Here is a 23,696-nt window from a genome sequence, read left to right on the forward strand (position 1 = left end):
AATAGCACCACCCCATCTCTTCACATAGGTGTATATTGTAAGAGGAACTAAGCAGCGTTTTCTAAGTACCTATTATAGCTGCATTCTGTGACGGGCAATTAAAAAAATGTTAGTCACCGAAATTCACGGTTACTTTATAAATTACACTGATAATTCCTCTTCCTATTCTACTTCCTTCTAAATACTCCTCCTACCGTTTTTCTTATACTGCTTAAATGTGTGAACGGACTCACAGCCCACCTCGTGTTATGTGGTTACTTGAGCCCATAGACATCTACAACGTAAATGCCACCACTCACCTTGAGATATAAGTTCTAAGGTATCTGTGTAGTTACAACGGCTGTCCCGCCCTTCAAACCGAAGCGCATTACTGCTTCACGGCAGAAATAAGCAGGGCGGTGGTACTTATCCTTGCGGACTTACAAGAGGTCTTACCACCATAATATAATGTCTTATAATAATTCTGCGGGTTGCTATAAAGATAACTATTTTTTGGTCAAAAACTTAGTAAGACACTAATTAAGAGAGTACGTAGCGATATATAAAACTAAAAATAAATAAATAGGGAAGAGAAATTGTAAAATGATTACAGTAACACCCCAACCCGAAATGATACAAAAATATCACTAAAAATAAATCTTTTTTTTTTATTGCTTAGATGAGTGGACGAGCTCACAGCCCACCTGGTGTCAAGTGGTTACTGGTGCCCATAGACATTTACAACGTAAATGTGCCACCCACCTTGAGATATAAGTTCTAAGATCTCAGTATAGTTACAACGGCTGCCCCACCCTTAAAACCGAAACGCATTACTGCTTCACGGCGGAAATAGGCGGGGTGGTGGTACCTACCCGTGCGGCCTCCCGAGAGGCCCTACAACCAGTAATTACGCAAATTATAATTTTGCGGGTTTCATTTTTATTACACGATGTTATTCCTTCACCGTGGAAGTCAATCGAGAACACTTGCTAAGTACGTATTTCATTAGAAAAATTGGTACCCGCCTGCGGGATTCGAACATCGTTGCATCGCTCAATACGAAGCACCGGACGTCTTATCCTTTAGGCCACGACGACTTCAAATCTTGAACCTAAATATCTTGCAAGCAGGATAACATTTTGAAACAATGCTTACATGGCTTTCAGTTTCATTAAATTAATTTACCCTTTTGTTTCAGTCGAATTGATTAATAATCAAGCTTTCTAATTTAGTTAGGAACGTAGATTAATCGATGTAATAGAATACACCATCTTTCCGTAATTGCGAACAATTTCCTGTCTAATTAGGATTCCACCGAGTGAAAAATATTACTTGATCTGACCGACCACATGTTGTTCAGATTTTGTGATACAACTAATCTTGTACGAGTTATTAGAGCTCTTCTAGTTTTTGTCGAATCTTTTTTTATACTACAAGACGCCTGTTAAAGCGATTGTTGAAATGACATGCAACCTGTTGATTTGCCTTAAATTCTCAGCGAAATCAATATAATGTGGTAGAAATAAATGTCAAAGTTTCTGATAACTGTATACAAGATTTACTAGGTATGAAAACTCTCCACGATTATTTTTACAAGTTTTTTTTAATACTAGAGGTCCCGCAGTAGTCGAAATTCGACTATAATTAATGGGAATTGTAAGTTTGTACACTACTATGATTGTATTATAAACTACTATAATCACAAATTTCGCCAAGATTAAACTATAAAAAATATGAACAAAGACAAACCATATTCTATTCTCAATTTGACAACAGACGTCAAGAACAAAAGTTTGACAATAAATAGTATGCATACGTGTGTGCGTCAAATACATGGTATGTAGTGTGAGTAATGTTTTCTTTATTGATTTAATGTATATTTTATGCATTATTTTAAAAATATATTAGCATTGGGCACTTCGTCTCTATATTCTCTACAAGTGTGGAAAATTTCATACTTCTCCGTCCGCGCAATTTTCGTAAAAAGGGATACAAAGTTTTTGCTTCACGTATTAATATATAGATGAATTATCTCAACACTTTTGCCACTTCAAGAATAATTCTTAATGTCAATTTGTTAAAAATGTCATAAGTCAATCGTCAGACATTGTCTATGATTATACAGCAATTTTTGTTCATTGTACGAATTGAATTGACTACCGTTGTATTCGCTTTAATAAATATTAGTCTGCTGAAAAAATACTAAAATGGTCTTAGAAAGTACTATGATCTGTGTGGACAATAGTGACTACATGAGAAATGGAGATTTCTTGCCGACACGACTGCAAGCTCAGCAGGATGCTGTTAATTTGGTATGTCATTCCAAAACACGATCCAATCCTGAGAATAATGTCGGATTATTAACTCTTGCGAACGTCGAAGTATTAGCCACACTTACTAGCGACGTAGGACGTATCATGTCCAAGCTCCATCGCGTCCAGCCAAACGGTGACATCAATCTATTGACCGGAATCCGCATTGCACATTTAGCTTTAAAACACCGTCAGGGAAAGAATCACAAGATGCGCATAGTAGTTTTTGTCGGTTCCCCTGTCAACACTGACGAAAAGGAACTCGTAAAACTAGCTAAAAGGCTAAAGAAGGAGAAAGTCAACTGTGATGTTGTTTCTTTTGGAGAGGATTCAGAAAACAACCCTCTTTTGACCACCTTTGTCAACACACTAAATGGGAAAGATACATCGACTGGGGGAAGTCACCTTGTGTCTGTGCCAGCCGGAGGCTGTGTTGTGCTTTCTGAGGCTTTGATAACAAGTCCTCTGATAGGTGGTGATGGAGCAGGCCCTTCTGGCTCTGGTTTGTCTCCTTTCGAATTTGGAGTAGATCCCAATGTGGACCCAGAGCTTGCATTAGCTCTACGTGTGTCGATGGAAGAACAAAGACAACGTCAAGAAGAAGAGTCCCGTCGTCAACAGACCACAACTGAAGGCGAAACTGGTACTGCCACTGAAGGAGCAGATACAGCAGTAGAGAGAGCCATTGCTATGTCTCTCGGTCGTGATGCAATGGAACTCTCTGAAGAGGAGCAGATTGCGCTTGCAATGCAAATGAGCATGCAACAAGAAGCACCCCAGGCTGAAGAGAGCATGGATGTTTCTGAGGAATATGCTGAAGTAATGAATGATCCAGCATTTTTACAGAGTGTGCTGGAGAACCTTCCCGGAGTAGACCCACAGAGTGAAGCCATCAGAAATGCTATGTCAACAATCAAGAAGGAGAAGGATGAGAAAGACAAAGACGGAAAAGGATCCACATCTAAAGAGAATTAAGTTTATTTACTTTTTCATTTTCTTTTGAATAGATACATGTTTGTAAGCTTCAACATTGGAACATGACAGTGTTGATATACCTATAAATTTAAATAAATAACACTATTGTACACCGTCATTATTTCCACGAGATCCAATTCAAACCTTCAATTTTGTCATACACTGTAACAAAAGAGCCTCTGAAAAATAAAATTAGAATAATTAAAAATAAGTGATTTTTGATATGTATGTCTGTTTTTCACTTTTAAATATTTCTGCATTATCGAGAAAAATCAAAGCCAGCCTCATCTGCTTTCGATTATGCTGCTTAAATTAACATGAATGGTGGAATAAATATTTCACATTACTAAATAGCTTACTACAGAGCAAGTAACCATTTCAGACATGGGCTTTTATTCCTGTTTGTATTTATTTTATTATGCACTATTGTGAGTGTGGCTTAGGGGGCTAACACTTTTTTATTTTTTTTTATTGCCTAGATGTGTGGACGAGCTCACAGCCCACCTGAGTGTTAAATGGTTACTGAAACCCATAGACATCTATAACGTAAATGCGCCACACACCTTGAGATACAAGTTCTAAGGTCTCAGTATAGTTACACATCATTGAACACCACCACTCACTACCAGTAATTACACAATTTCTTCAACCTTGCATTGTTTTAATTTTATTAGATTATCCTTTATTGTTTATATATATACACTTTATTGTGTATTTGGGACATGTTATTTAGTTAGAAAAGTTTGTAGCCAACATAAAGCTTAAACCCAAATGGCACATTTTATTACATTAATTCAAACAAATACCTCATGTATTTTACCCATATCGGGCAGGTATATATTTTCTGAGGTTGTCGCTTTGATTCATGTACCTTTAATTAAATTGTTGAAAATGTAATTTTTTTGTATGGTTCCCAATGTCATCTATGAACTTTAACAATGCATATATTCTGATGGTGATTCAATTGAAGATGCAACTGGGCATTAAAACAAAATCCATTAAGCCAGTAATGAACATTAAGCGCATAAGTATGGCTTACCCATGTAAAAAGACCACAGAGTTTGATGACCTTTTGATTAAAAAAATAACCATTTATCCTTTCAAAATTACATAAAACCAAAATGACTAACATGCGTCTTTTTTAAATTGTTTACTTTGAAATTTTTTTTTTACTTCCATCAACTGCTGCCTGCGTTTTGCTTCATCAAATGGTTTGTAATTCTCTGAAGAAAAATAAATCATATTTAAATGTGTTTAGACCATTCATTTTACGTTCTAGCGGTATTTGTTTTTGTGGAATGAAATTTACGCAGAAAAAACTGCTCAATTACTTATAGGTTTTTAAGTTTTTTAATCCGCCAACTGGTCGTTTCATGTACAAGTTATAAGTTCTCTATTGAATAGTGACATCAGTATTCACCTAACGAGGATATATAAAAAAAAATGTGCAACGAAAAATCAATCAATAGACAAATCACACTTCCCAACTCACGTTAATTCTGGCCCGGCGAGGTATCCCAGGGTGTGAGTTGGCTGCGCCGTCTATACAGGCTTCGGTTAAACCACTTACCGGGATGCCAGGCAGCCGTGATAGTACTATCGACCACCGCCATTGTCAGCGTGCAGTGCCAAAAATGCTATTCTTTTTTTTTAGCTTAGATCGGTGGACGAGCTCACAGCCCACATGGTGTTAAGTGGTTACTGGAGCTCATAGACATCCACAACCCAAATGCGCCACCCACCTTGAGATGTAAGCTCTAAGGTTTTAGTATAGTTACAGTGGCTACCTCACCCTTCAAACCGAAACGCATTACTGCTTCACGGTAGAAATAGACAGGGTGCTGGTATGGTACCTACCCGTGCGGACTCGCAAGAGGTCCTACCACCAGTAATCCAGTATTCAAGTGAAACGCGTCACCCCGCCTTTATAGCCTGTAATAAGCTCACACTTATCTACCCATCAAAAGGGCTGATGCGGGTTGTTGGTGATAGGGGGTGTTTAGTTGGTGCAACAATGAAATGCTCCGATAAACATAAGTAACGCGTAGATAAAAGTCTGCGGATCCCCTCCCGACCCAAGAAAAGATAAGAAGTGGCTGTATTGTCTTTGAACTCAAATTAACCAAAACTTAAATTGAAGGCCAAATTGAAGGGTGCATTCAAATGAAATTCACGCAAAATCATTTACCGCGTCTCTTCGTTAGTTGGAGATCGCGTGACCTATCTACTTAGGTATTAGTAACTTTGTATGCGAATAAAATAATCTATTTATTAATTACGATTTTGTGTGATATTTTTCGAGTCATCATCTCGTTTACCATTGTTGAGTAGTAAAAATGAACTCTTTATGTCCTCGAGCTGGGGCTTAAAACTCTTCGTGCTTTGTGGCGCGGCTGAAAAAAAAACAACCCAATGCCATTTATGAAGCCAATAATCTGTCTGCTGGCAGATTAATGGCCGCTGAAAAATCGATTTCTCAATAATCGATAATCAGACATTAAATGTTTATGATGAGAGTTTAAAACATACATTGCGGAAATCTCTTCCCAGTCGTCTGTCTGATATCACAGTTGTCAGGTGTATCCTGAGTTTCGAGCGTGCCTGTAAAATAAGCCAAATTTAATCAAAAGCTATGTCTTAAATTTGGTATGTTGTACCTATTCCTTGCTAAAGCTATCGAAGAGTGGCACGAAAGAACCGTTATAGGTATTGATATACAAGGGGCTAAGTATCCCTATTACGACATAGTGACGTGACTTAAAGGACTGACATGTCTGAACGAGAACTATGAAATATTACTTGGTATCATCCAGCTCTTCATTTCATTAGGGTATTCTTGTTTTGTCGACCGTAACTTGTTGTATACAGGAAAACTTCTCGCGTCTGCGTAGAAAAATTATTTATCAATTCAAACTGAACACAAGTAGAATCGGCTTATTTTTCGAAACTGCTTTCTTCTCAACCTTCGGTTATAAAAAACCATTATTTTGGTTTAAGCGGCATTTTTGCAACTTTACACGAGAGCCATTTAAAGTTCAAAATTTGTTAAAGTATTAATTAAATTATTATAACAAAAACACTACTGCAGCTATTTGAATGGAGTAAACTTAATTGAAGTTCAATTAAACAGTTGATGCTAACAGCAAATTTTTACCTTTTAGTAATTACACACCTTTAAGTAATTACAAAGATAAATGTCGCTTGTAGCAAATAAATAGGAGTGAACCCTCGATAAAATATAAATTTAAAAGCATTAAAAAATAATAAACACGCGAGAAAAAAGTAAAGGGTTTTTGACTATTTTCATCACAAAGTATAGTCACTTTCAATAACCAACTGTTGTTTCGAAAGTTTCTCTCGAGTTAGGCAGTCTGACCACTCTTATTTAAAGGCAGGCAGGCTTGCTAGTAGTAATATAGGGCGTCTTATGAGACGACACGGTAGGTACCACCACCCTGAATAATTCGTTTCGCTTTGAAGGCTGGGACAGCAGTTTTACTCCGAAAATTGAGATTTAGAACTCGTGTCTCGAGGTGGGTGGCGCCATTTACGAGGTGGATGTCCATGGACTCCGGTGGGCTGTGAGCCTACCATACTGAATAAAAAAGACACAGAGCGTGGTCACGTCAAAAATATTTAGTATTCACCTTGTGGCCTAGTGTCTGATAGCTTAATGAGTTTATTAGACCTTGGACTGAGTGACGGAGAACGGCAAAGAGATCTTGGTGCTGTAACAATGAACATAATTACCTAAATTGTCACATACTTCTCCGCCTTCAAACGGGATTTAAATAGAATCATTTTCAAGCTGTATGTTTTTCTAAGTCCTTTGCATTGTCAAGAGACAGTAAAAGTAAAAAAAAGTTTGGATTTATATTGCTGCGAATAATATTATAATATGTAGAAATAAAAAAAAACGAGATAAAATAATTAGACACGCAGGAAATAATGAAAGCGTGACGCTAATGCTTGTTATGGAGTCTTTACCATATTATTATCAATTGTGTGGGCTAGGAGAGGATCTTACATAATATGTATCTTCCAACTATTAAGGTCATTTACTTTGCGGTGACTATAAGCTCGCTAAATGTAAAAGCTACGGCGATTATATATATATATTGTGAACTCATTTGAATTTAATCTAATAAGTTGGGATAACCAGCTTGATATGTCACCCTATCCTAGATGGGCAACTCAACAAAATACCATGAAAATACTTCAAAGTTTTTGGTAGTATAATATTACGTTGTGATTTTCAACAAAAGTTAGGGTAGTTTTTGATTTCTTTTACTAATTTCAATAGGAAATTCTAGTTTTATATGCATTACTAATACAAACAATTTACGCTTGTGTGGAGACTAACATTTCTCGAGTCGATTCCTACATGGAGACAAACTGTTACTCAGCACTGCGGTGCCAGAGTTCGGCTTCGCAAAACCAAAGGTCTCCTTTGCGGCTGTCCAAAACAAAACGGCAAATGCTATAGTAGCGATCAGAACCGGACCCTCGGCTTCCCACAGACAGAACCCGACATGAACTAAACGCCAGACTATCATGTTCACGAGAATGTTCATGCATACATCCCTGTTCTGAGTGTGAGCTGAAAGTGAGTATTTGTTAGGGTCCGCCTTGCGGCCGTTTTATTTGAAAACTTAATCCTATAAATTTTAGTTTTATTTTTTATCGCTCAGATGGATGGACGAGCACAAGTAGTCACTGGAGCCCATAGACATCAACGACGTTAAGCAACCATCCACCTTGAGTTCTGTCTAAGTTTTAATTTACAATGCAAGGCGAGTTGTCATTTAGAGTATATGTATTCGTCAAATCTATTACACAATTTATTTACTAGGGTAAAACATACTGCTGTGTCAACTTAAACCCATAAAAATAAGAGAAGTATAGGAAGCGGTTCGAGAAACATAAACAGAAAAAAAATCGCAAATAAAAAACATGTTTTGTTTTTTAATTAGCACCTTCATTTAATGATTTTCAGTAGGCAGCGGCTTGGCTCTGCCCCTGGCATTGCTGAAGTCCATGGGCGACGGTAACCATTCACCATCAGGTGGGCCGTATGCTAGTCTGCCGACAAGGGCAATAAAAAAAAAAAAAGATGGTTCGACTTCTATACCAGTTTCGGTATACAATACCAAAAACACTAAAACGTGCACAACATTAATTCTAATTTGTTTTTGCAAAATAGATAAACCCGAATAAGCACCTACATGATTTCAATTCATTAAATTGTATATGATTGATTGGAAGAATGTGACTAGGAGATGTATGGAAATGGTAGTGCAAGGTAGAGGGGGAAGAGGTCGACCGAAGAAGACATGGATGGAGTGTGTGAATGACGATATGAGAGAGAGAGGAGTGAGTGTTGAGATGACGGCTGATAGAAGAGAATGGAAGAGAAAAATTTGCTGTGCCGACCCCACATAGTGGGATAAGGTGGAGAAAAAAAAAAAAGAAGATGATTGATTGGAAGAACTTTAATTAAGTACCCATGTTTATTTTAATTGACGATTATTGTAAGAGCACATCCTTTCTATTATTCTGATACTAAATCTATCACGTAATCTAATAGGTTATGTTATATACCACACTCACGTGTCGATTTAGGCGCCTCCCTTTTCTTCACTGTTAGCGGCGAACGATGTTCACAGACCTCCGCTAGAACATAACATAACTTGAAAATAGAGGCCGCCGCGGCTTGGCCATACCTCTGGCTTTGCTGGTGGACCATACATGGCCAACAGAGACCACTTAGGTGGTAGGAAGGCGTTACCTTCCACGGCGACAACAGTGATGGCAATTTATGTGTATTATCTATGATGATGGAGACTTATTGAAGGGTGGTGATCATCCTCAACCCATTGAGTTTCTCGCCGAATCTTTTCCGTGGGTCGCGATTCCGATCGGTAGTATAGTCGGATTTTTAATTAGACGAAGCCAGCTGACAGTAGCTAATGTCACTTTGTGAAATAATGTTGCTATATTTAAAGTAATAGTGATGCGTTCAGTTCTCGTTCAATCACATAAATGAACAATGAGTGTGAAGAGTTACTCATTAATTTCAAACTATAAAAGAATATTATTTATATTTTACAATAAAATTGTATTAAAGTGATCCAATATAATAATATGTTACTAGTAGTATGTAACTACAATCAGTTTTTTTTATTTTCATTACCTATGTACCTATAATTGTTATATTTTATACATCTATAGTTTCAACTATATGATGCATTGGAAATAGGACAGTCTTACAAGCTTCCTCGCAATGTTTTTCTTAATGTTTAAAACACTCGGTATTCAGTACAGGTAGATACCATAGGAACATAATGTTTCGTCGAAAACTCGTTGGTATGTACAAAGCACGGCTAAAATTCGAACCCCGTGCCCGATATCGGCAGTTCGGCACACTAACTATTCACTAGACAATCGAGGCAATTTCATTAATTCAGGAGTTTTTTCAATCGTTCACTTTGTCACAACACTATTTTTATTTCATCAAAAACTGACAACACAGTAAACGTCAGTTTACTTCGTCTAATAAAAAATCCGACTATAGATTCAGCGGAGCATTGTTCTTGCTAGAGCTAGTGTTAGCAATTCTCTCAGGTTGAGCCCCTGAGCTCGCCTACCGGTCCACGTGAAGTAGGAATAGCCCCTTAGGCTACCAACGATTAGGTAGGGAAAAAAGGTGATCATCCCCCAGGTATTATTTTTACCTATCATACATAAACTGTGGCCCCTTTGAGAGATTTAAAGGGGACGGATTGAAAACCTTGTGTGGTCCTATTATAAAGAGGATATGAGGAGGCCTAATTATCACTTGAAAATGCAATAAATTTCTCTTCAAATATATATGCCATGGACATTTACTACAAATGCTCTGTTACACGGCCCTTCTCAAACTTCTTTTTAAAAAAAACACAAAAACTTTTCACGACTAAACTGTCTTTTATTAGACTTCACAATTTTACAACACTATTGTTGACTTCTCAAATTTATGTATGCTCGCGACGGCTTCCAGATTCTAACTTATGTATGCTCGCGACGGCTTCCAGATTCTAACTTATGTATGCTCGCGACGGCTTCCAGATTCTAACTTATGTATGCTCGCGACGGCTTCCAGATTCTAACTTATGTATGCTCGCGACGGCTTCCAGATTCTAACTGGTTTTCAATATGATTTGATTTTACATGAAAGCTAAAAATGATGACTCTAATGGAAAACACAGTGAGCTTGTAAACGAGCTGATTAGGGCAAAGCTGCTTTGTAGAGTAGTGTGTAACAGCTCCCCCTTTTTGACGAAGCTTCATCCTCAATAAGATGAAGCGTAGTTAAACGAAAATAATATAAAATTTGAGGAGTCATTACAAAATCATTAAATCATTAAATTGAAAATAGAAAATAAAACAGAAAATATTGAAAATTCGTTCTTAATAATATTTATAAAATTAAAGTTAGGAATTAGTATTAAAATTAACATTACAATGTATGTTTAAACTTGTATAAAACATTCAAAATTAGAATTAGAAAAATTAGAATTACAAGATTATATAAAATATTATTCATGTTTAATATATTATTATTATTATTTATATTAAATAATTAAATCAGAAATTTAAATTTCTGTTTGAAGAGGATTGATCCTTATTATAAATAGTAGATTTATAATTCTGCTTCTGCCTAATTGGCAAAGATTGTATAGACATTTTATCTTCATCATTGGATGATATCTCAGTCATCTCGATAGAATTTGAAACTTTAGATTTTTTATTGGTTGATTTTGTGTTATAACATCCGTTAAATATTTGAATACAACATACAGAATTGGACGTTTTGTTTTTAAAATATCTGTAAATCTTATACATTAAAAATAGAAACAAACACACGATAAGGATATAAGTAAACGTAGAATAGTATGAGCCATATTTAATAAAATGAGATTGTTTCTCAATATTATTTAATTCATTTTCTAAATTGTCCATTTGGTGCGTAGCATATTTCAAGGAATCTAGATTTATTTTGCTAATAGAGATTGGCGACAAATGTGGTAAACTTTCATTAAGTATGTCTCTCTTACAACAATCATCGGATGTAATATCAAAGTTTATATTTAAAGGAGATTTAATAATAAAAGAGTAAGAATTCGTTGGTATAAGTTGAATGGTCTTAGAGTAACCGATACAATTGTTTGTTAACTTAAGAATTCCTGTTCCTTCGATAGAATAATCATGGATGACGTCATTACATTTGATAGTAAGTTTACTTTTATTTGATTGAACGTATATCCATTTGTTATTTAGTAGTTTTTGCCAAATATCAATTTGACCATATAAAATTTTAGAAATACATTCAGAGGGCAATGAAAGAATAACCTCTGTTAATAATTTAGATTCACAATTAGGATTACTTACACTTGAGTATATAGTTATTGATTCACATATAGAATAGTTATTGTTTATCATTTTACAATTATCAAAATTATCCAGCGTAGCCTAATGCAGTCTATCGTCACTTAAAGCGATGTACGAGTTAGACGGTTTAATTAAAGCGAAAGTGCGATGTGACTCATCGTGAGGTGTAGGTAAAGGTATGTTTTTATAAACAACGAACTTGTCTGGAATTATTAAAGGAATTCGTAATACGAATATGACTTTATTATTATAGAAATAAGAACTAAGCTTAGAAACATCGATCAATGAATGAATATTTTGAATATTTAGGGTGACTGGAAAGTCTAGCCTTTTATTTATTTGATTACTATGCTTAAATAATTCATTATAAAGATCTAAGGGACTAATTACGCTAGGGTGTAGGATGTTAACCTTCGAAAATAATATAGAACTTAATGTAGTGTCTAGAAAATTTGAAATAGTTAGTAGAGAACTTTCGATAATATTAAGTAAATTATTTAACTTAGAATTATACAATAATAGATTATCAGTTTTTGTAATTTGAGAAAATATTTCGTTCATTTTATTTATTTGAGAATTCAATTTAATCTCGTTTTGATTAAGTTTGAAGATAGTCGTATTAAAATTATTTATAGTAGACTTTATTATATGAAAATAAACACATAGAATAAATTTAGACGTAGAAGTTAGATTGTAGCAGGTTTAATTTCGTTGGTATGATATTTAATTTGTTTACGACCTACTTGTAGGGTCACGTTATGCTTATTGTGAACTTTAGTAATTTTGTAAGGGCCTTTCCATATGGGCGATAGAGCTTTTCTCAATTTATGATGGTGTTTTAAATATACCATATCACCAGCTTTATACAAAATTTCGTGAGAATTGGTATCATAGTATTGTTTAGACCTTTCTTTACTGTTAATAATATTTTGTATCGCTTTTTCGCGACTAAAACGCATTCTATATTGTAATGCGCGAATATATTCATTATAGGTTGTGTTACTGGTGCTTTCATATAAAGAACTTGGAATGGACGGTTTGTAACCGAATAATAACTCGTGTGGAGTATAATTAGTAGTGCAATGGGGAGTAGTATTATAGGCTAATATTGCAGTAAATAAATAGCAATGCCAATCGTTTTGATTTTCATTAACGAAAGACTTTAAATATTCTTTTAAAGTAGCGTGTGAGCGTTCTAGAGCTCCGTTTGTTTGAGGATGATACGGAGTTGCAAATAAAGCTTTTACTTTTAAGATTTCAGTTAGTTGTTTAAATAATTCTGACGTAAAGCAAGTACCTAGGTCAGTTAAAATGGTTTTTGGAAAACCGAACAAAGACATGAAATGTACGATATTACGAGCTATCTCCTCACTAGTAGAAGTAACCATAGGGTAAGCACTCGTGAATTTGGTTAAATCATCTTGTAAAGTTAGAATAAACTTGAAATTTTGAAAACCTGAGTCGGGCAAAGGGCCTACGACATCTAAGGCTAACCGTTCAAACGGCTTAGTAGATGTAGACGTGATCTCCATCGGAGCTTTATTTGATTTACGTAGAGGTTTGTTAATTTGACAAAGTTTGCAGCTTTTTACATATTGTTCAATATCAGAACGCATACCTTTCCAATAGTACATAGCTTTAATGCGCTTATACATGCGTTGTGATCCTGGGTGACCAGCGATAGGTGAATCGTGGTTTTCCTTTAAAATTTTAGGGACTTCTATTGGAGTCGGATAAATTAATTTATTTTTATAAATATGTATTTTGATATTAGTATTATGGAAAACATAGGAAATTATATTATAGACTTTCGTGTAATTTAATTTAGAGAATGGGTCTGAAAAATCTGGTAATGCTAAATCTGTGATATTTTCACACTCTATTAACATATTTCTTAGTTTAATTAATAAATTATAAATATCTCTAAAATGAGTCTCTTCGTAATGATGAACTTTAGTGTATAAGAAGTAGAAAGTTTTATTTTTATTTTTAATACTTTTAATTGCAAGAACTTCGCGTTCGGAATTTAGTAACTCTTCAGTATTTTCGAGTTGGTTTAAGATATCCTCGCAGTGAGGTATAGAACAATCAAAATCTAATGAAACTGGGCAAGCGATTGTATTAAATTTAGATAAATGTAGACTTTCAGAACATTCTTCGATAACAGTGTCTGATGTTGGAAGTTTGTTTATAAATTGAAGTTTAAAATATTTTTCATAACTAAGATTGTTCAAATTATTTATATTTATAGCGTTGATAGGGCAACGAGATAAAGCATCGGCGTTAGAGTTAAGACGACCTTGCTTGTAAACTATTTCATAGTCATACTCTTCGAGTTTAAGACGCCAGCGAATGAGCCTACTACCGGGGTCTTTTACATTAAATAACCACACAAGAGGTCTGTGATCTGTTACAATTTTAAATTTGTTGCCGTATAAGTATGGCCTAAAAGTTTTAACAGCAAACAAGATGGCTAAAAGCTCTTTCTCAGTGGTGGAATAGTTGCCTTCGGCTTTGTTTAAAGTGCGTGATGCATACGCTATCGGTTTATCCTTGCCTATTTGACCTTGGGATAAAATTGCGCCTATGGCGTAATTACTTGCATCTGTAGTAACATTAAAAGGTTCTGAAAAATTTGGATATTGAAGTAGAGGGGCAGTAACTAGTTTTTCTTTTAAGAATTCGAATGCGTGTTGCTGTTCCTTGTTCCAAAGGAAGTCAGCATCCTTCCTCAAGAGGGAAGTTAGTGGTTTAGTTAACTTAGAGAAGTTTTCGATAAAACGGCGATAATAACCTATGAGGCCTAAAAATGATTTTATTTCTTTAGGATTTTTCGGAATTGGGAATTGTGAAACGGCCTTGACTTTTTCGGGATTCGGAGAAACACCTTTATCGGTGATAATATGGCCAAGATAAGTGACTTCGTGTCTTAAAAATTCACACTTGTCTGGTTGGAGTTTGAGGTTGAATTGTCGAAATTTATCGAATACCAATTTTAATTTGGTAATGTGCGAGTTAAGATTTTGGCTGTACACGATACAATCGTCCAAATAAATATAACAATGGAGACCTTGTAGACCTGATAGAACAGTGTTCATAAGACGTTGAAAAGTAGCAGGGGCATTTTTCAACCCAAAAGGCATTCTGGTGAATTCGTAATGTCCAGACATGCTCGAATTAGTGCTAATTGTAAAACCTGTTTTTGGGGCGTCCTGAGCGCTGGTTCGTAATTGGTGAAATCCGCTTGTAAGATCCAGCGTACTAAAATATTTGGAATGACCCAACTGGTCTAGAATGTCTGTAATAAGAGGTAGCGGATAAGTCTCTGAAACGGTAACGTCATTAAGGCGTCGGTAATCTATAACGATTCTCCATTTTCGTTTACCGGAAGCGTCCATTTTCTTGGGCACAACCCAAACCGGAGCGCTCCAGGGTGAAATAGAAGGTCGGATGATGTCTTGTTCTAACATCTTACGAATTTGAGAATCAACCTCCTCTTTGTGACATTCAGGAAAACGATATGACTTAACGTGGATAGGAGGTGCGTTGCCTGTATTTATGGTGTGCTCAATAGCACTTGTGAAAGTTAAAGGTTCACCTTCGATGTGAAAAATATCTGTATATTGTGAACAACACTCTAAAAGAACTTTACGCTCTTCATCATTTAAATGAGAACATCGGATAAGACTTAGAACTTTGTTAATACGATCAGATTTAGAAGTTACATTAGAATTAATATTAAAACAAGATTCGTAATCAAAACATTCACGTTCGAGAGGCGTTAACGTTACGTGATAATCTTTCACTTCGATATCGCTCTCTGTAGTATTTAAAATAGAAATATTTATTTTATTATTTTGTTTGATTGTAACTATGCAATTAGCGACATAAACACCTTCACATAAGGTATGATCTAGAACAAGAGCTTCGTTATTACGAAAAAGCTCGGGCACGTGATTTGACACTGTGCATTCAATGACGGCTTCGGAACGAGCCGGAATGATATAAGTTGGTTGAGTATAAATGATAGGAATAGAATGATTCATTACAGATAAGGATTTAGAAAAATAATTGATGTTCGATTTAAAATAATTGCAAAAATCGCTACCAATAATTCCATCGTAATTAATTAAATTAATATCGTCATTTGTAAGGTGAAATTTGTATTTAAAAGTTTCGTTATATAAATTAAATTCCATTTCGAAAGTACCTAATGTTTCAACAGGATTTTCTGAACTATTAATCCCTTTTAATTTCACGATTTCGTTCGAGAGATTCGGGACTTCTAATAAACTTGATCCTTTTATAATACTTATGGTGGATCCTGTGTCTATAAGGAAACATAGTTTTTCAGAGGCATGTTTAGAATTTAAGTAAATATGAGGTAAAGACACCTTTTTACTGTAATCGTTAATTTCGTACATAAGTTTAGATTTAGGATTTATAACTAAGTTAGAATTAGGTAAATTATTTTTTGAATTCGGACTCTGAGTACGGCCCTGATTTTTGTTATCATTCGATTGTCTTGATTGAGTCATGAATTTAGAATTAATAAAATTAGAATTGTATTGATTGGTTTTTGAATTTGAGTAAAATTTTTTGTTTGTTATTTTATCATTTAGTTTTTTATCATTAGTAGAACTCGTCAATTCTTTTGACTGAGTCGTGAATTTAGGAGAACTCAACTCTTTTGGTCGAGGTATAAACTTGGTAGAACTCAGTTTATTTGGCTGAGTCGGGAAGTTAGGAGAACTCAATTCTTTTATTTGAGTCATGAATTTAGAAGAACTCAATTCTTTTGGTTGAGTCGTGAATTTAGAAAATTTAGTATAAGTCGTGTCTTTATGATTTTGATTAGATTTCGAAGGACACGGCAACGAAATCCGATTTAGTTTAAATTTTCTTGTTCACACGGTTGCGCAGGTGCAACATGAGACCTAATATACGAGTTATCGTTTTGCGCGGAATTTGCGTTTTCGCGGCGATTCTCGTTAAATTGACGCTTGCGACATTCCGTAATCGTGTGACCGGTTCTTTTACAATAATTACACGTTTTAATATAAGAATTATTTGAATTAGGTTTTAGATTTTTATTAAAATTATTTTGATGATGTATTTGGAAAACGTTTTTTGGAAAAGGTTTTTTATTTTTAAAACATTCTAAGGAAGTATGGCCCGCTTTGTTACAGACCGAACATTGTTTTTGGGATTTTGCGTTAATTTTGTATAAATTGAATATTTTTTCCTCATCAATTGCATATTGTATGGCGTCACTGAGGGTTGTTGGATTTTTACAACGAACTATATTAGATAGTGATGGATTTAATCCCAATAAAAATGTGTTAAGGGCAAGATCCTCCATGGCTGCGGTTCTGCCTAGAAGCTCCCTTTCGTCCTTACAACTATAATGAATGTTAGAATGAATACGCGTTAATATTTGTTCAATTCTTAAGGAAAATTTAGTAACATCCTCATTTAATAATTGTTTACAATGTTGCAAATCAGAAAGTAAATGAATGGAGTGTTTTTTCTCTCCAAAGGTTGATCTTAAAAAGTTTTTTAGTTCCGTCCACTTAGTAAACGTTTTTAGACTACATGCGACTTGGGCTTTTCCTTCTAATTGTGAGATAATAAATTTACATAAGACGGGTTGTTGATCCGAATTAGCTAAGGACATTGCATTGTCACAATTAGTTAAAAACGCGGGGAGTGATTCTCTGTCCCCATTATAAGTTTTGATGAATTTGGTTAAAAAGGATAAGGTAATTTTGTCCGTCATTTCGCCTTTCTTTGAAGATTCCGATTTGACTGACATTTAGGTTTGAATTATGATGTGCTGGATAAAATTGGAATACAAAAATAGCACTTGAAATACAGGTTAGAATTAAATATAAATTTTGAAAATTAAAATTAAGATTAAAGAACTTTGAAAATTTTCGGAGAATTTGAAGTGTAGAGCACTCACAGAAGCACGCCGTACCGCATTGCCTCGTCAGGAGCAGGATGCTGGTAGTTATGTTCTGGATGCTGATTGATGGTGGGTGAGTTAGAATTGGAGAAGCAGCTGGACTGTCGTCTCTGTGCGTCACGTCGCGGCTGGAGCGGGCTCACGCTTAACAGCGGAGGCTTACCGTCGTCCTCTTGAGTTGTGTTTAGACGCAGGCTTGTCCTTAGGGCAAGGCTTACTGTCGGTCGTTCTTGAAGTTTGATGGCTCGGATTCGAGATACCAGAATCTTTGACGGTCTGTCTCAGATTTCTTCTCTGGTATCCCACTTCTGACACCAATTTGTTACACGGCCCTTCTCAAACTTCTTTTTAAAAAAAACACAAAAACTTTTCACGACTAAACTGTCTTTTATTAGACTTCACAATTTTACAACACTATTGTTGACTTCTCAAATTTATGTATGCTCGCGACGGCTTCCAGATTCTAACTTATGTATGCTCGCGACGGCTTCCAGATTCTAACTTATGTATGCTCGCGACGGCTTCCAGATTCTAACTTATGTATGCTCGCGACGGCTTCCAGATTCTAACTTATGTATGCTCGCGACGGCTTCCAGATTCTAACTGGTTTTCAATATGATTTGATTTTACATGAAAGCTAAAAATGATGACTCTAATGGAAAACACAGTGAGCTTGTAAACGAGCTGATTAGGGCAAAGCTGCTTTGTAGAGTAGTGTGTAACAGCTCCCGCAAAATCGTGAATACCAGACTTCAATTGATTTTTCATTGTAATGAAAAAACACTGGTTAAATTGGTCTTTAGTGTAGCGTTTTGGGTACGTTATCGCCCGCCCGGAGATCATCCAGGACGGTGGTCTCTGTGGGAGTAGTGGGTAGGAACCCACTGCTGCCACAGAGCAAGCGCGCTAATGGGGTTGGCAACTGTCAAAGTGGCGCTGGTGTGCATCGTTCCCATAACATTCAATATTTGTATTGGAATTTTTGATTAAAAATTATTTTAAGCACAATGACGCATTGTTTTGTACCAATATGCTCAGAAATTGGAGTACATCAATTCCCGAAGGACAAGAAAATTAGAAGACTGTGGTTAAAGGCCATTTGACGCGAAAAAAGTACTCCCACAAAAAGTTCGAGGTTATGTCGTAAACACTTTGTGGAATCTGACTATGAAAACATTAGTAAATACAAAGGTATGCTTCTTTCTGTCAAATATTTATAATGCATGACTAGGTGTAGCACACATCTTTGTTCTCTTATTAAAAAAATCCAATAATAATTAGTTAGGCATACTATTAGTTGCTAACAAATTTTGCAAGTAGATTTATGCTGTAAGGAACCTTTTAACAAACACAAAATCAGACTGGAAGAAACACATTCCTCATGAGCTGTTGTTCATTATCAGCTGTTACTATTGAAAGTTCTATCTAAATCGCTGCATCCATTGCAATAACAAATATTTTGAAACTATGGTCAGGTTTCCTTGTGATAGTATATTTAAATGTTATTCTTTGTGTTGTAGGTGTCAAACATTAACATAAATATCTGAAGAAAGGTACCATCTATATTTTCATGGAATGTGAAACCAGTTTCTGAAGAAACAAAAAGTAGAGAAGTTACTTATGTAATTTTAGAGAAGGAATTGTCAATAAAAATAATTAAAAATATTCCTGATTTTTTATTTCGACAAGTGTGTATAGTTATAATACAGATGTTTTTCATACAATGCTTCTTTGAAAATATTTTCATAAAAGATATCTAATTTATTTAACATATTATTTATAAAATTATTGTCTTTTTCAACATAAATCACTTTGATGTCCTTGTAGGTGTAAATGACAAAGTTGCAGTATGTTTTGCCTGATCAGTATAACTGTCCTTGGATTTGATAATAATATGGGCAGGTTTTTTTTTGAGACAATATCCCGTTACATTGTTCTAAGTAAGGCACCGTTGTTATATTTATTTCATGTTTTCTGCTAGCGTATGGACATTTCACTTCAATTATAGCTTCTTCGCCCAACACACCATCAGGAGATGCAGCAAGATATGGGCGCTCTTGGCTATTGAAAATGCCACATGGTTCCACTAGCAAATCATCTCCACTAGCATATTTTGCTAGAGCATTTTTTTCATTTTGTGTCAAAATAAAAATTTTGGTCATGTAGCTCTAATCTGAAAAAAGCAAAATAATACATTAGTTGGTAGGTAATGTGTGTAATATGAGCAATTCTTTTTGCACATGCTACAAGGAATAAAGTTCCTAAGGTACACAATTTAATATTATTATTATAATAGCTACCGGAAACAGTTTGAGAGAAGTTTTCTAAGTTAAAATAAAACATCAACATTGTACCTTTCGACAAAATCCACTTTTTTTATTCGTAAAGATGCCAGACGTTTTCTCAACTCCTCCTTTAATTCTTTAACTATCCAGTTGGATTACATATTGTAAAACTGTTTAGCACTACTTAGAAAGTAATAAGAACCGTATCAAAGTCACAAAATGCCGAAATATCACGAACGCAAAACACACAAAATGGCGGCTCTCTATGACAAGGGAACAAGCTACGCTGGCGACATCTGAGAAAAGCTTTGACCGGCCAACCCCATTAGATTCAAGAGTAAAGCACACGCTGTGCAACACAAACGAAATTTCGATCTTATTTCTCAAGGTGAATAACGTCATCGTTAAAGTCATGAAGTCATTAAAAACTAGTATTATGAAATAAATAACTTAAACAAATCCTCGCCATTTCGCAATAAACACAAAAGAACATAGCGATTGAGTATGTACCTACCTTTGTTAATAGCGGTAGACAGTTTTCTACGATCCATTCTTGGCGATGATCGCGGTGTTATTCTTTTGAGGATGGAAGCTTTAAAAAAATTTTATATTCATTCTTAAGTACACTATATTTTGTGGTGATTAGCTGTGTTCTTAGTCTGCACGGATGATCACCACCATGATGTATATTTCTGATTCGCATCAAACTATGGGCGTTTCGTTTTGAAGGGTAGGGCGGCTGTTATAAGAAATAACTTGAGACGTCGACCTCCTCTATATTAAAATGTTTTTTTATCAATGAGGGTTTACTGGTGGCCCGAAGGCCTTTCACCAGGACAGACGGGCGAGCAAAGACTCAGCCCGGAGGGATGGGATTTCCTACGAGGTGCCCCAGCGCCTCCGAAGCAGACCTAATAACTCAAGAGCAGCTGCTTCGCGAATGAATCTACTACCGGATCAGACACAAGTTAAGGCCTACGGCGACTCCTTCGTCTGTTCTAGAAAACCAAACCCGGTATGGGTTAGGGGCTGTATTGTGAACCCACATAGGTTACCACTATTATGTCTGTTTCCCGAACCCTTCTTGTGTCTTGATTCTATGATAGCATTACCTACTACAATAAACTTTTAATTAATAATGTACTGGGACTCTAGACTTCGAAGAAAAAAAAACAGATCTCTTAAACTATCATTTCGTCTGTCTCTATTCAAATTTCAGGCATTAAAAAAAACTCATCTATTATTGATGAAAAGTATATGAAGGCATTGCTAGTTACCGGCGCTGTCCTTCTGAGGCGGATCACGTTTTATCGTCAGCTTCGTATTGAGGGACGTGACTAAAGGCTTCCCGTAGCCGGTGTTGCTGCGATCTTGGCGAAAAAAACAAACTAGACTATTAATCAAATGCTCGATACATTGTCAATAGCAACCTAGTAAGCTCTTGTAGTCCACAGCGGTTGACAGCGGCCTGTCTCAAAGTGGCATTCAAATTGTGGTGCACATCGGCTCCTATTACAACCTAATACGACGTGTTGTCATCAAGAGAAATATAAAAAAAAATCATTTAGGGTTCTGGTTTTAACGTCAGACTGTGACCACGGATGGTTAACGCCAAGCGTGTTTTCTAATTAATAACAGGACGGATATTTTGCAAGCCTCTCTCTCTCTCTCTCTCTTTAACCTAGATCCGAATCCGAATTCCGTCGTTCCGAATATATAAATCTTTGTGGAGGATGACAAAAATACAAAGGTCAAACAGTAAAAGCTTAATTAAAATTACTTTTGCGGTTTAATCTCGCAGTCATAACTTTTTTTTAGGACGTTTCGAATATTTTACTGAGGTGTTATTCATAGCCAATTAAATATTTTGCAAACTACCGTCCAATTGTTAGAAAAAAATTCTTGACTTTTCTTTCCAAAAAATTTTTTATTTTTTTTTATTGCTTATTGGGTGGACGAGCACACAGCCCACCTGGTGTTAAGAGGTTACTGGAGCCCATAGACATCTACAACGTAAATGCGCCACCCACCCTGAGATATAAGTTCTAAGGTCTCAAGTATAGTTACATAATAAGTAAATAAAGTAAACAGAACGTCGGAATCACTAAAATTAAAACAATAATAGAGAGATTACGCCGGAAATTAAATGGTTTTAATTATGTATTGGTTTCACGAAAACCGAAGAAACTGGTTCCATTTAAGTTTTATCTGACCCGAAGTTTTGGGGGCTATCCTTAATAATGAACTTCGACTTGATAATATTGTCATTTTATTTTGTTGAAGTCGCTTTACTTATTTGTTAAAAAAAGAATTAAGATGTATTTTCTGACTTAGGCACCTATTAATACTAGGTTTAAACAGTTTCTTCCATTCTCGAGCGATTAAAACTTAAAACTCCCTTCTGATCAAATTGTACTTACTAGATGGAATCGGGACAGTTGGCACGTTCGCAGTGTTAATCTTTCTGTTAACGTTTGTTAGCAATACCTCCACAACTTCTTTGCTCGGCATCCTCGTGACAGAGTTTAACGTTTTCGAACGTGCTAGAAGAAAATCATGTTTTTTTTTTTGTTTTTTTTTAAACGAATTCAACAAATTTATTTTTATTAACCTTCACTTTCAGTAGACCGAGATTACTGGCTTATGTTTGCAGGCTTTTTTTTTTAAATAATCGTCGGTTCTGGGCCGTAACACTGTCAGTGATGTCAAAAAAAATAGCATTTCGCCAAAAACATTCCATTCCATTGGACTATAAGGGCAATAATATATATTTTTGTAGCGTAGATCGGTTCACGTTTTTTTTATTTATTGCTTAGATGAATGGACGAGCTCACAGCTCACCTGGTGTTCAGTGGTTACTGGAGCCCATAGACATCTACTACGTAAATGCGCCACCCACCTTGAGATATAAGTTCTAAGATGGCTGCCCCACCCTTCAAACCGAAACGCATTACTGCTTCACGGTAGAAATAGGCAGGGTCGTGGTACCTACCCGCGCGGACTCACAAGAGGTCCTACCACCAGTAATTACGCAAATTATAATTTTGCGGGTTTCATTTTTATTACACGATGTTGTTCCTTCACCGTGGAAGTCAATCGTGAACATTTGTTGAGTACGTATTTCATTAGAAAAATTGGTACCCGCCTGGGATTCGAACATCGGTGCATCGCTCAACACGACGCCTAACAAGACTAACGACGTTGCTAACACTAACCGCAGCAAGAGCCGGGCTTTGCAGAATCTACCACTGGGTCGGAAACGCGACCCACTGAGAAGATCCGGCGAGAAATTCAGTGGGCTGTATCTGTGGGTTAATTTACTCGCCGAGCCCTTCGTCGCATAAGTTAAACAAAGTACTGTGGACGACAGACACTTACTATCGACGATGTGTCCCGTCGATACGTTGTGTCTGACATTTAGTCTCTCGTGTGGAACAGCGCTAGAGTTCGACGTGTTGCTTACTGTGCGAGCTGTCAGAAAACAAAACATATCTCAATTTAAGATACTTAGATACGGTATACATAAACCACACAAGTTTTACTGCTTGTTAGAGAAATCATCAATCGTCAGAACTTAAATAAGTTGAAAAGACCTCGTGTGGTGATTTCTCGTCATTAAAATTCAGAGTCACCAGTAGCAGAGTATACCAGTTCGTTGAATCGTTCGTCATTAACACTAGTATAAACTGCTGATCTTGGGCAATGGTAGACGAGTATTTTTTGCCCATTGTGGTCGGTACTAATGTT

At 35.9% G+C, this 23,696-nt stretch overlaps 2 protein-coding genes and 1 long non-coding RNA gene across 16 annotated transcripts in view; 2 read left to right on the top strand and 1 right to left on the bottom strand.

Moving 5' to 3' along the window:
• The first annotated feature begins 1,791 nt into the window (after window positions 1–1,791).
• Window positions 1,792–4,519, top strand: Rpn10 (regulatory particle non-ATPase 10). Its single transcript, XM_028172102.2, has one exon. The coding sequence runs from the start codon at window positions 2,187–2,189 to the stop codon at window positions 3,264–3,266; it is 1,080 nt and encodes a 359-aa protein (XP_028027903.2). The 5' UTR covers window positions 1,792–2,186; the 3' UTR covers window positions 3,267–4,519.
• Window positions 3,242–23,696, bottom strand: part of RNaseZ (ribonuclease Z) — a 38,375-nt gene continuing 17,920 nt past the window's right edge. For 3 of the 14 annotated variants that reach the window (XM_089734266.1, XM_089734261.1, XM_089734268.1), the window contains 12 exons: window positions 23,328–23,420; window positions 22,370–22,492; window positions 21,227–21,319; window positions 20,464–20,541; window positions 8,877–8,939; window positions 7,630–7,722; window positions 6,914–6,994; window positions 6,066–6,149; window positions 5,796–5,867; window positions 5,546–5,659; window positions 4,306–4,489; window positions 3,242–3,445 (listed from right to left, as the gene is read on the bottom strand). In XM_089734266.1, the coding sequence (XP_089590392.1) occupies window positions 4,392–4,489; window positions 5,546–5,659; window positions 5,796–5,867; window positions 6,066–6,149; window positions 6,914–6,994; window positions 7,630–7,722; window positions 8,877–8,939; window positions 20,464–20,541; window positions 21,227–21,319; window positions 22,370–22,492; window positions 23,328–23,420 (992 nt within the window). In that variant the 3' untranslated portion in view covers window positions 3,242–3,445; window positions 4,306–4,391. Of the gene's footprint in view, window positions 3,446–4,305; window positions 4,490–5,545; window positions 5,660–5,795; window positions 5,868–6,065; window positions 6,150–6,913; window positions 6,995–7,629; window positions 7,723–8,876; window positions 8,940–19,817; window positions 19,838–20,463; window positions 20,542–21,226; window positions 21,320–22,369; window positions 22,493–23,327; window positions 23,421–23,696 lie in introns of those variants that run through there. The other 11 variants (XM_089734264.1, XM_089734263.1, XM_089734262.1 and 8 more) reach the window with 11 other exon arrangements.
• LOC149501087 (uncharacterized) lies at window positions 16,973–19,329 on the top strand. The gene is made up of 2 exons (XR_016324477.1): window positions 16,973–18,855; window positions 19,185–19,329. It is a non-coding gene; the product is annotated as an uncharacterized LOC149501087 (long non-coding RNA).

The sequence above is a fragment of the Bombyx mandarina genome, chromosome 17, assembly GCF_030267445.1.
Source record: "Bombyx mandarina strain Sakado chromosome 17, ASM3026744v2".
NCBI lineage: Eukaryota > Metazoa > Arthropoda > Insecta > Lepidoptera > Bombycidae > Bombyx > Bombyx mandarina.